The sequence below is a fragment of the Leptopilina heterotoma genome, unplaced genomic scaffold (genome assembly GCF_015476425.1).
Source record: "Leptopilina heterotoma isolate Lh14 unplaced genomic scaffold, ASM1547642v1 Lhet_380, whole genome shotgun sequence".
NCBI lineage: Eukaryota > Metazoa > Arthropoda > Insecta > Hymenoptera > Figitidae > Leptopilina > Leptopilina heterotoma.
Window position 1 is genome coordinate 81903 of NW_025111055.1, and position 13575 is coordinate 95477.

General features: G+C 24.7%; 2 protein-coding genes across 2 annotated transcripts; both read right to left on the bottom strand.

The window, feature by feature from the left end:
* Nucleotides 1–1428: 1428 nt before the first annotated feature.
* LOC122505949 (myb-like protein X) lies at nucleotides 1429–10068 on the bottom strand. The gene is made up of 5 exons (XM_043617854.1): nucleotides 9716–10068; nucleotides 8721–8991; nucleotides 5948–6237; nucleotides 5575–5791; nucleotides 1429–5027 (listed from the first exon to the last, which is right to left on the bottom strand). Exons 1-5 carry the CDS (start codon nucleotides 9902–9904, stop codon nucleotides 4966–4968), a joined length of 1029 nt encoding a protein of 342 aa, XP_043473789.1. The 5' UTR covers nucleotides 9905–10068; the 3' UTR covers nucleotides 1429–4965.
* A 419-nt stretch (nucleotides 10069–10487) lies between these two features.
* LOC122505948 (RNA-binding region-containing protein 3) lies at nucleotides 10488–13508 on the bottom strand. The gene is made up of 4 exons (XM_043617853.1): nucleotides 13354–13508; nucleotides 12546–13022; nucleotides 11848–12439; nucleotides 10488–10927 (listed from the first exon to the last, which is right to left on the bottom strand). The coding sequence occupies exons 1-4, from the start codon at nucleotides 13363–13365 to the stop codon at nucleotides 10614–10616; spliced, it is 1395 nt and encodes a 464-aa protein (XP_043473788.1). The 5' UTR covers nucleotides 13366–13508; the 3' UTR covers nucleotides 10488–10613.
* Nucleotides 13509–13575: the final 67 nt, after the last annotated feature.

The window sequence follows — 13575 nt, forward strand, 5'->3', positions numbered from 1 at the left end:
CTTCGCAGAAATCCGATTCTGTTGTGAAATTTTTAAAAATTCTCGTCAAAATTTCAATTATTTTTAGAAATAATTAAATTCTTCTCTAAAATTCAATTATTTTTTGAAATTTTAATAAAATTATTGACAAAATTTCAATTATTTTCAAAAATTTTCCTCAATTCAATGATTTTAAATATTTACAATTTTAATAAAATTTTCCAAAAGAATTCAATTATTTGAAAAAAAATTTAATAAAATTCTACGCAAACCTTTAATTATTTTCAAAAAATAATAAAAATTTCACAAGAATTCAATTATTTACAAATTTTTAAAAAAATTTCTTCCTAATCATTCAATTATTTTCATAAAAAATAAAATTTTTACAGGAATTCAATTATTTTCGTAAATAATAAAATTCTTTTTACGAATTCAATATTATTTTCATAAATAATAAAACTTATTGCAGAATTTTAATTATTTTTAAAACAATTTTAATCAAATTCCTCGAAAAATGTAATTATTTTTAAAACTTTTATTAAAACTCGTCGAAAGAAATCAATTATTTAAAAATTTGTTGATAAAATCCTTTATGAGAATTCCATTTTATGAAACATTCAATTATTCAATAAATTATTTTTGTATTTAAATAATTGAATTCTCGTAGAATTTTCTAATAAAAATTAATTTAAAAATTAATTTCAGTTAAAATTTCACATTATAATTGAATATTAAAAGCATTATAGCATGAATTTTTTAGAATAATTGAATTTTGAAAAGATTTCAAATTAAAATGTTTAAAAATCTGAATTTTTCATACTTTTAACTGAAAATTTTGTAGTAATAATTTTTTTTGAAACAGTAATTTTATTTTGTTTTGAAATTATTTGAAGTTTTTATTTTCTAATATATAAATATATTTAATTGAACAATTTCCGAATAATTTTAATTTTGTAAAATTGAATTATAAACAAATGAATTTGAAAATTTCCTAAGAACTTTTTCAAAAATTATTAGAAATAATACATTTATAGAAGAATTTTAGTTAAAAAGACGAAAAAAAATTTAATTTTAGAAAAATTACAAATTATTGCAGAAAATTCAATTATTTTCTAGACTAATAAATATTTTTCGCAAAAATTAACTATTGTTCAAAAATAATAACATGCTTTTTAGGGATTCAATTATTTTCACAAATAATAAAACTCATCGCAGAATTTCAATTATTTTTAATACAATAAATTTTAATCAAGTTCCTCGAAAAATGTAATTATTTAATTAAAAATTATTACTCGGAGTCATCGATATCTTCATGTTTTATAGTTATGAAAAATTTAATTTCTAGGTTAAAGTAAAATATATATATTAGTAATAAAAAATAAATAGATAAAAATAAAAATAGAAATGGTAAAAAAATAAAAATGGTAAATGAGTAAGAAAAGTCAGATATACTTTTGTAGAACATATTTCTTATTGAGGAATTATTTTGTACATTCGACCAAAAAATTGCATACAGGACACAAAAGAAAAAAAAATAGTTTTTTCATATCAGATTTTCCTTAACATATATTATCTAGCTAAAATTATGAATTCCTGGATGGAGTTTCTAAAAATTGCTACAACGACAATACATTTGAGTTATTTCGTACAGATATTGCGTTATTACACACAATTATATCGGACTTTTAAAAAGTTAACATATTTCTCTCCAACGGAAAAAAATTGATAACTTAGATTCAAACCTTAAAAACACAAAAATTCCCACTTAATATTATTATATTTCAATCCAACGTTCTTCTAGATTTTTTTTTATCTCTTCCAAGACTGATCAGAAGAGCGAAATTGCTTTTATTTTTCTGAGTCTAAACCAAAGTCTTATCTAGAAGAATTATGTACAATTGTAATGTTATATTCAAAATATCTTCTAACAAATGTACAACTTTATCATCATCATCATCATCATCATCATGTCTTTATACGAGCTATAACGCCGAGTAAAGATAATTTGTGTGTTATGATTATACACAGGGTATTCATATATATATAATAATAATAAGTATAATATACAATTACAATGAATATTTGTTAGTTACTTTTGTTTTTACGTTTTACAAAAATACAAGTACTACGTTCATTTTGTTTTTTTTTAATTTAAGCCTTAATTCAGGACAATTTGATGTTCAATAATATGTTGTCTTTTTTCATCTGGAAAATTTCTTTTCTTTAAGTACATTCCGAAAGAAATTATTTCAATTCTTGTGTTTTTGTATGTACGAACTATATAATTATACACAAGTCTGTTCAATCTGAACTACTTTGAGTCTTTTCTTTCATTTCTCAATTTTTTTTTTTTGGTCGTTTTCAATCCATTCAAAGGTGAAGCAATGTTCATACTCCAAGTATCTAATATAAATCACACAGGAATTTCTACTTGGACGATGTTTTTTTCTACTTTTGAATTATATATATTACTTTATCAAAATTAAAATATGCACCTTAAAACACGTAGAAAATGTGAAAATTGCTTCAACAAGCGACAGTCTATAACACTTGATAGGATATCGATCAGCAATTTCTTTTAATGTTCAAAATATGATTTTTATCTTATTGATTAATAAAATATTCTTCAAACATGCATTGAAAATAAAATTAAATGAAAACTGAGAATTAAAGTGTGAATTAAAGTCAAACGATGAAATGAAAATGAATTGAAAAATTTAAAATGAAATGTATAAATTGAAATGAAAATCTGATTTAGTGGACAGTGAATAGAATAAAAGTTTTTTTTTTTATTTTATAATCTCTGTCGATACCCCATTTCACATGACTTAGCGCAACCAATTTTGGCACATTGGCAAGAAACAACTGATGACAAAATTCATTACACAAAATAACAATACGAAAATGTACAATTTTGTTTTACACCGGGACATAATTTACCAAAATCTACACTTGCGATTAAATGTTCTATTCAATAGAACTAATCGACTGCATACTTGATTCTTGACATTATTCATTAATTATTATTAATACATTATTATAATATTAATTATCAATCATCAATATTAAATTAACATTAACTCAAAGTCTACTTCTAATTTCTCCATTTAATTATTTAATAAAAAAAAAATTTAATTTCCAATCAAGTCAGTCGATTAATTGAATTTAATACAATTTTTCAGTGTTGATTTTTTTTCCTACACAAAATAATTTTTGGAAACGTTTTTTTTTTAATGCACATCAAAATGTTTTGAACAAAAAAAAGTTCACGTAACAAAAAATTTTCAAACACTTTCTTTTCGAAAGAACGAACAAAATTAGACAATCACAAACGGATATTCAATAAAAAAAATTGATTTTCATTTACAAAAAACTGTTCTCTTCTCATTATTCAGGATGATAAGAATTTTTGAGAATCGTGATCTACTTGTCTTACTATTATTGTTACAAAATGCATTAATTAACTTGGTTGCAATTTTATTTGCAGAACAATGACTATTATCGATGCAAAAAATATTTGTCAATTTCAAAGACATAAACATGATTACTATCACAAACATTTCTTTCTTTTTTTTTTAATCAAAAATTTAAAGGAATAGAAAAAATAGTGCTTTATTAAAAATTTGAAATTCTTTCTTTTCTTAGAAAAAGATCAAAAAAATAACGTCTTGTAGAAATTGAAGAGAAAAAGACGTATTTAGAGAATATCAAAATTCTCAAAAGTTCTTATTTTTTTTCTTTCGCAATTTTCATTTTCACTTTTTTTCATTTTTTAAAAATAAACCACAGCACTTCTTATATTCAACAGGGGACGCTATAGATTGCCAAAGAAGAAAAATTCTTTTTTTGACTATCCTGTTGTTCGACATACATATTCGATGAACATCAGAAATACACTATATTTATAAAGTTTCGACTTTTTCAATTAAGTCCAACAGACACATTCAAGTTTGATTAAAGTTTTGCAAATATTACACTCGATTGTTCGTAGTTTCAACGTTCATTATTGATTGCACATACACATACATCAAAATATTTTAGAGAAAAAAAAAAGATTTTTATGATATATAGAAAATCCTGACATACATTTTTTCTCACTCAAAGCAAAAAATTTCTCAAAATTCTGTTCCCTAGTTACTTATTTGGAAGTCAGGATTTTTCAGAGAGCGATACACAAGTTTATTTATTAGTTTTTGAGTTAAAAAAAATTCTTTTCCCACACATTTCCTTTCTTTAAAAGAACTTAATGTATTTAAACAGAAAAAGAAGTTGAGCAAAGTTGCTGATTTTTTTTTTTTAAATTTATCCTTCCTTACAAAAAATAGAACAAATCTAGGAAAATATTTTTATTCTATTAAAATCATTCAGACATATTTCGATTCTTGGATCACATTCAATTATCAATTAAATTAGTTAACTTTGCAAAAAAAAGTAACTTTTGTTCTTTAATAAATTTAAACTACACCCAAGATTGACAAAAAAAAGTGTAAAGAATCTTTAAAGTTTAAATGATTATTGTTATTACTTGAAAAAAAAACCAGGAATTTAATCTACTAAATTATGAACTTTTAAAACTTTTTTTTCTTTCAACTTATGTAAAGTAAATTATGTGTATAATATTGTAACACGCTATCATTAATTATTTCTATATGTAAACTTGTGACTTATCCCCCACGTATTTTATATATAAGGCAGCATGAAGTTTATACAGCAATAAGTCAATGACAATAAAGAAAGAAATTTGACTTTTTTTTTTCTTGCGATTGTGATGCAGTACAACTTATACTTTCTAAATGGATCTTTGAGTTCGATCCTTTTGGTACTATGTACAAGGGGAGAAGAAAATTTTGGTCAAGTGAATAACGAATGCTTTATAAACTCTCTCTCACTTGATTTTTAGTCATTGTGACAGTCTCTCCTGAGCCAAAGAGGTCTTCTTTTTTTACTTCCTATTCAAGCAACACTGCTTTGTCCACTTGATTTCATTTAATTATCTCTACGAGCCTTCTTTTTGCTCTTCTTTTGGGGTTTCGCTTCCGTCCAGACATCTGCAAGAATAATGTCAAATTAGTATCAAAATATATACAAAAAATAATATTAAGTATCATAATAATATCAAACATCGTTCGAACAATCGTTTTCAAATAATCGTATCGAATATTTTATTTAAGAAAGTTTCATTTTAATAAAAATTGCAACTTTTTGTCTATAAGAATTATTTGTCAAATTTTAGGTTATTTTACAAAAAATTCAGAGTGTCTACAATTTTCGTTCAAAACAAAATTCCCGGTTTTTTTTCTCATCAAATTTAAATTTATTTGATTTCGAACATAAATAAATCTACAAATGGCTTCAAAAATTTTTATTAGAGTTTTTATGAATAATTAAATTCTTTTGACGAGTTTCTTTAAATTTTTTAATAATTTTAATTAAAAATTTGGAAAATAATTGAATATATTGGGAAGAAATTTTTAAAAATAAAATTATAATTACGGTGATTAACTTCCCTTGATTGTTAATTTGTTTGTTAGCGAAGATTATTAATTATTTCTAAGAAATTTAAAAGAATAGGATAATAATAATTAATATTAATACCTCCTAATTCGTCAAAAGCAGCAACAGGTTTTTCCACTACCTGCTCGCTCTTAATGGGCTCCGGCACATCCTTGACGATGACCTCCTCCACCTTCTTCTCGATAATTTTTGGTTCTGATTTTACAGCAGCAGCTACTTTTTCAGATTCACTGTTTTTCTTCGACTTCTTGGATTTAGTTTTCTTCTCCTCCTTTTCGGGTTTTTCGGGCTTTTCGACCTAAAAGAAAGAGTGAAATTAACTTTCCAGATTGTAATTCAAATGATAAATTAGTTAATTGATAATAGTAGTACTAAAATAGTAGTTAATTGAAAACAGTATGAAAATTAACTGATAATAGTGCGAAAACAGAATAGAAAATGAATTAAGAAATACCTTGTTGGAAATTTCGGCTTTCTTCTCCACTTTCTTCTCAGTCTCGAGATTGTCACTGATGATGGGTGTAAGAACAACGTCTTTGTTATCCTTCTCCTTTAATTCTTTATTTTCGGTCTCTTTGGCAACTTTGTCTTTAATCTCTGGTTTCTCTTGATCCTTTTCTTTAACGGCTACTTCATTAATCAATTCAGCTTTCTTTGCATTCTTCTTTGATTTCTTTGATGGGGTGTCTTCCTCCTTCTTCTTGTTCTTTTTGTCTTTTCGCGAGTAGGCTTGTTCCCAATCACCTGAAAATATATTTTGTCATTCACTGTTTTAAAATGTATTTAAAAAATACAGAGAAAATTATTTCGCTCACAATTATTATCACCATCGTCATCATCATAATTTAATCATAATTTATAGACCAAAAATTAAAAATTACGGACCATTTACGGACCACAAAAAAATATAACCAGTCTGAGTCAAATAAGAGAACATTTTACTTAAAAGTTAAAACTAGAAATTAAATTTTTCATAACTATAAAACATGACCGATACTGTTTTTAATATTCAATTATTATCTCAAATTTTACATAAAATTCATTTTTAAATTAATGTTTATTAGAAAATTCTACTAGAATTCAATTATTTAAATACAAAAATAAATAATTTATTGAACAATTAAATGTTTCTTTCAATTCAATTCAATTTTTTCCCCATAAAGAATTTTATCAACAAGTTTTTAAATAATTGAATTCTTTCGACGAATTTTAATTAAATTTTTAAAACTAATTACATTTTTCGAGAAACTCGATTAAAATTTATTGTGTTAAAATAAATTGTATTTTGCGATGAGTTTTATTATTTGTGAAAATAATTAAATCCCTAAGAAGAATTTTATTATTTCTGAACAATATTTAATTTTTACGAAGAATATTATTAGTCTTGAAAATAATTGAATTTCTGCCCAAATTTTGTAACTTTTTTAAAATTAAATTTTCTTTCGTGTTTTTAATTAAAATTCTTTTATAAATGCATTATTTTTAATAATTTTTGAAAAAGTTCTTTGGGAATTTTCAAAATCATTTGTTTACAATTCAATTTCCCAAAATTTAAATTATTCGTGAATTCTTCAATTAAATGTATATTAGAAAATAAAAACTTGAAATAATTTTTAAAAAAATCAGCAGTTAAACTTTCTAAAAAAAATTAATTCCACACAGAATTGTTAGTTAAAAATTTGGAAGATTCAGATTTTCAAAGATTTTAGTTTGAAACCTTTTCCAAATTCAGATATTTCTACAAATTCAAGCTATATTGCTTTTAAAATTCAATTATAATATGAAATTTTAACTTAAATCTATTTTTAAATCAATTTTTATTAGAAAATTCTACTTGAATTCAATTATTTAAATACAAAAAAAAATTTATTGAATAATTGAATGTTTTTTAAAACTGAATTTTTATAAAGAATTTAAATCAACAAATTTTAAAAAAATTGAATTTTTTTGACGAATTTTAATACAATTTTTAAGAATAATTACATTTTGCGAGGAATTTGATTAAAATTAAAATTAATTGAAATTTATGAAAATAATTGAATTCCTGAAGAAAATTTTATTATTTACGAAAATAATTGAATCCCTGTAAAAATTGTATTATTTATGAAAATAATTGAATTGCTGTAAAATTTTATTATTTTATGAAAATAATTAAAGATTTGGGTAGAATTTTATTAAATTTTTTTTTAAGTAATTGAATTCTTTTGGAAAATTTTATTAAAATTGTAGATATTAAAAATCAATGAATTGAGGAAAATTGTTTTAAATGATTGAAATTCTAAAGCTAAAATTTTAACTGAAATTTATTTTTAAATTAATTTTTATTAGAAAATTCTACGAGAATTCAATTATTTAAATACAAAAATTAATAATTTATTGAATAATTAAATGCTTCTTAAAATTAAATTCTCATAAAAAATTATGTATCAACAAACTTTTAAATAATTGATTTATTTCGATGATTTTTAATAAAATTATTAAAAATAATTACATTTTTCAAGGAATTCGATTAAAATTGTATTAAAAATAATTGAAATTCTGCGATCAGTTTTATTATTATTTATGAAAATAATTGAATTATTGAGAAGAAATTTATTATTTACGATAATAATTGAATCCCTGTGAAATTTTTATTATTTATAAAAATATCTGAATTATTGCGAAGAAATTCATAAAAAATTTGTAAATAATTGAATTCCTGTGAAATTCTTATAATATTTTATGAAATTAATTTATTATTTACGTAGAATTTTATTAAAGATTTTTTAAATAATTGAATTCTTTTGAAAAATTTTATTAGAATAGTTGATATTGAATATCATTGAATTGAGGCAAATTTTTGAAAATAATTGAAATTTTGTCAAGAATTTTATTAAAATTTTTGAAAATAATTGAATTTCAGAGAAAAATTTTATTACCTACTTCTAAAAATAATTGAAATTTTGACAAGAATTTTTAAAATTTTCTGAACAGAATTGAATTTTTGCGAAGAATTTTATTACTTTTGAAAATAATTGAATTTCTGCAATCATTTGTAATTTCTCAAATTCTCCAAATTATATCGTACAATTTACGAAATTTTCGTCCTTTTTCAATCAAATTACGGACTTTGCGGATCTTTTTTCATAAAACTGTTCGAGCCCTGTTATTATTATTAAATTAATAATAATTTTTTTGTTTATCATTATTATAATTTTTTATTAAATTATATATTTATTTCAGTTTACCTTCGTCAAAATCAACTGGTTTCTCCTGTAGAAGATTCTTCAGGTTCTTCTTATTTTTCACCTGCTCGACTTTATTCTCCTTTCCCGACTTAGCCTCGTGATTTTTTTCCTTCTTGATGACGACGGGTTTATCGTCCTCTTGCTTCTTCTCCTTTAATTTGCCATCGACATCATCATTTTTCGATGACTTTTTTGTTGTTTCTGATTTTGCGATAACCGTCTTCTTTGCAGGACTCGCTTTCTCGGTGACTAGCTGTCCATTAGCGGCTTTCTGTAATTAGTGAAAATTGATTAGATATTTATGTGTGTGTATCAACTTTAGACTCTGGACTTTAGATTTTTGAATTTTCTCACTCTTTTCATTTATCAAATTTTTACATATTCTGTTATATTTCAAAATGATAAATAGAGAAGGTAAATTTCGTAAATTTTAATTAAAATAGTAAAAAAAAGTAAAGTAGACAATTTTTAAAAATTTGAGAACTTTTTTTATATTTCGAAAATGAGAAAATTTTTTTTAATATACTGTTTCAGAAATCGGGGTATACGCCCTTCTGTGAGGGATCACGTGACTTAAGGACTTGCAATAATAACACAGTGATATGTGAACTCTAGGTATGTATAAATGGTATAAATAAATCTGAGGACATAAGACTAGAGAGAAATGAAAATTTAACACATGAAAGAGAAGTATATCGTATACTGTTGATTAATAATTCATTGACTAAAAATCAATCTGCATTGTAAATTTCTTGGGGTCTGTTTTGTTACGTCATTTTCATTAAATTCGCGCGTCAAATTTACATTATCCCAGCTGATCAGTGACACGTGTATGTGCGTGGCTGATTCGGGGTCGTTGGCTACAAGGCGAAAACCAAAGTAATTAATATAAACCATATGGCAAAGAGAAGGTACTTTATAAAAGACGCGGATCGTTTTTTCGATAAAATTTCACGCAAATGATTATGATAGAAAACAATTTCGTGTATACACACCTTTTCCTTGGTTTTACTTCGTTTTTTGTTGGCTAGCTTCCGGTCCACGTCTGAAGTAACGGAGAGATGAGCGAAAGGTGGCTGCTCGGCTTTTTTGAAGCCGAAGACGAAGACAAGGATGGCGCAAACCAGGACGCAAACCACAGGTATTCCATATTGCGAATGTTGCAGTAGTAGACTCACGTCCATATCTATGTTTAAATAGTCTTTCAAAATTTTGACGATCGAGTGAAAAAAAGAAGAATTATTTGTTTCGCGTTAGGCTCTACACGAAAGCACCAGGAAAGTTAATCACGGTTTGACACTATACAACAAGAATGCTGGAGAAATGTTAATGCAACACTGAAAACATAACCTCCTGGCGGATAAATGATCAACTAAACAAGTGCGAGTTGGCACACACATATACGATTCATTGGTAAGTGAGTCATAACAACAACTTTTAAATATCTATACTTTAAAATGCAAATCACTAAATTTATTTTAAAAGTAATTTCCTCTTTTTTTTCCCAAGTGAAAAAGTTGCACCAAAAATTTATTCTTTTCCATATTTTTAATCACATTTTCCCCGGATTTTTGTACTTGTGTTTTTTAATTGAATATACAGTCACTCTTTTGACTAAAACTCCGTTAAAAATTCCTGAATTATTAAATTGAAATTATTTTCCATTAAAAAAATATTTAAAAAGATTTTTATCGACTTTATTAAAAAAAAAGATATCAGGGTAAAATTAATACTTATTTACATAATAAATATTTTTATTACTTCCATTTTGAAAGTTTAAACATTTTATATAGTATTAAATATAAACAATAACTGTACAATTTTTTTACATGGTTTGCAAAAATTTTCAATAATTGGAAATTGAAAATTAGAAATATTTAGACAATTTCTATTCTAAGTTTGTACTGTTTTTGAGAATTGAACGACCATTGGTTTGTCTTTTAGAATATAGCCATTCGTTTCAGCAAGAGCAATTTCAGTCTGTTTAATATTTTGTAATGTAACGAACGCTTGACCTTTCATTCGTCCTCCTTGCATGAGTTGCACACTATATTGATTTTCAGCTGTAACTAAGTCTTTGATTTCATACTTCTTATAAATAAAGTGCAAATCTTTAATCTCTACTTGCTTCGCTAGATTCTTTATATACAAACGGCACGACGGTTTTCCAGGATGATAATTCTTGAACGCAGTGAATTTATCGTAATCTGAAAACAAATGTAAAAACTTTTAAATCGGTGCAATTTAAATTAATTAAAATAGACAAATAATAAAAAGAGGCGCAAAAAATAAAAACAGACGAAAATTAAAAATAGACGAAAGATAAAAATATACTAGATATTAACAAAAATAATTATTTAGACTGAATATTAATTTAAAAATAAATAATCAGGATAACTTTTTCGACTTTTTTCGACTTATTTAAAAAAATTACGACTTTTTTTACTTTTCTTCCAAATATTGCAATAATTTTTAGTATAAAATGCAACTTATTAATAAATTTTCTAATTAAATTTTCGAAATTTACAATTAAGAAAAGTTTCAATAATTGAAATTTTATAAAATTTAATTGAAAGTAATTGATTTTTTTTCAAAGCGTTTATAAAAATTTTTGAAAATCAACTTTTGAAGAATTTTAATTGCAAATTTTAAAAATAATTGAAATTGAATTCAATTTTAATTGAATTCCTCGAAAGAATTCAAATTCTAAAAAAAATTTTAATATATTTCGAATAAATTCAATTATTTTTATAAATAGTAAAATTCTTCGCAAAAATTCAATTATTTTTATAAATACAGTAAAATTCTTTGCAATTTTACTGATTGTCAGGAATATTGATAAACTGAAATTTGTGACCACCCTGATAATAGAAAAATTTTACTAAAAAATATGAAAATATAAAAATATGAAAGTTTACGGAAAATGGGTAAAATTTATGAAATTTAATAATTTAAAAATCAAGTAATTAAGTAATTTAGTTTATCAATTTCCCTGACAAATTTATGAAATTTAATAATTTAAAAATTAAGTAAAATTTAGTTTATCAATTTCCCTAACAATTTACTGATTGTCAGGGAAATTGATAAACTGAAATTTGTGACCACCCTGATAATAGAAAAATTTTACCCTTCACTGTGATGCGATTATTTGCCAGTTCTTCAGACGTGATAAATTCTTGCGTTTTCGTTTCTTGCGCATTTTCACTATCTTCGGATGTTTTAACATCGGTTTTATTAGCTGGAGAAAAGAGGCCAAAACCTCCTTCTTGCACATCGCTCACATGGAAAGTTGTTGATTCAGATGAAGGCATATTGCCACTTATTTTTAATTCAAGTTTTTTCGGTTCATTTTTGTTTACTGATTCGAATAAATCCTCTGGCCTCAATGGCCGTTGATTGGAGGTGGAAGCAGCAATGAGTTGCTTTTTAGGATTCACAAACTTTGGAATTTTCAATCTTTTAGTTGACGAGGGCCTCTTTCTCTTCATTGGAATGATATTCTGTATTTTTCCACTTGGCTCCTCTTCGGATTCAATTTCCGATTCTGATTCTTCCACTTCGTCTAGTTCCTGTTGTTCTAAATTTTGAGAAGTTGTTTCTTCAAAACCAAAAATATTTTTGTACTGCTCCACATTGTATGATTCCTTTAGTAGTGGGAAATTTAGTTCCATTTCCTCAAATGGCGGGGGTAAATTCATTCTGTTCATTAAATGCAATACCTACGAATGTAAAATTGAATTATTTTTACTTTATTGTACATTTTTTTATTTTACTGAACGTTTTTAGGTTCATTACAAAAAAAACAATTGAATCAAAATCACTCACCTGTGTGTAAAACATCGGTTCCTTAATCAATTGAATCGCAATTCTCAATAAAGTTTCCCTCGTGGGTGCAGGATATTTGTAAGTAATATTAGGATTAGGTGGCTGAGTAAAGACATTGCTTCCCGTCCAACTGTTTAATTTTTTAAGAAAATTTTCGAGATGCACTTTTTCAGAAGTCTCCTTCTTCACCTCTTCCTCGTCAGCTTTTTTACTACTATCAGTCTTTGTATAATCAGAACTTATTGATTTCTTGGCAAATTCAATTGATAATCGATGACCTTTTACTTCTAATTGATGAAGGCGTAGAAATGCCTCGGTGGCAATTTCCTTAGAGAAAAATTCTGCAAAAGTTATCGTAAACTTTGGCGATTTTCTTATTGTCTTTGTTTTTATTGCATTGAACTTTTTAAGTAATTCATCGCGTCGTTCGTCGGTAAGCGTTGGTGGCAAATGCAAAATTCGAAGAGTTTTTGAAGACTGAAAATAGTTGAAAAACTATAGTAAAATTATAGAGGAAAATAAAACTAAAAATAAATATTCTAAATCGCCCAAATAGTACAGTATTGAAAAAATTAATTGATATTGTATAGAAAATTCAATAAATAGTAACAATATATAAGTAAATATTGAAAAATTAATATAAATATTTAATATTATCATGAAAACAAGTATATAAATTGCAAAAATAAATTTTTAGTTTTTAGAATTAAAAACAATTTTTTAGGTTAGGTTTGAGCAAAATAAATTTTAAATAAAGATGATAAAATTATTTGCCGGATTTAATTCGATAATATTATGGAAGACTTACCACTTCTGTCATATTGATTTTCAATAATGATATTTACAAAATAAAGGAGATAATTAATTAATTATTAAAACATAACTCTGACGTTTACGGTGCATAAACCATTGCAGTGTTTGCATTGGCAAATTCCTGTTGCGTAGTGTGACCAACCAATAGAAACTTGGCGCGCATTTTGAAAAACACAACAGAAATTAACTATTTCGATCAATTTTTTAATTATTCTAA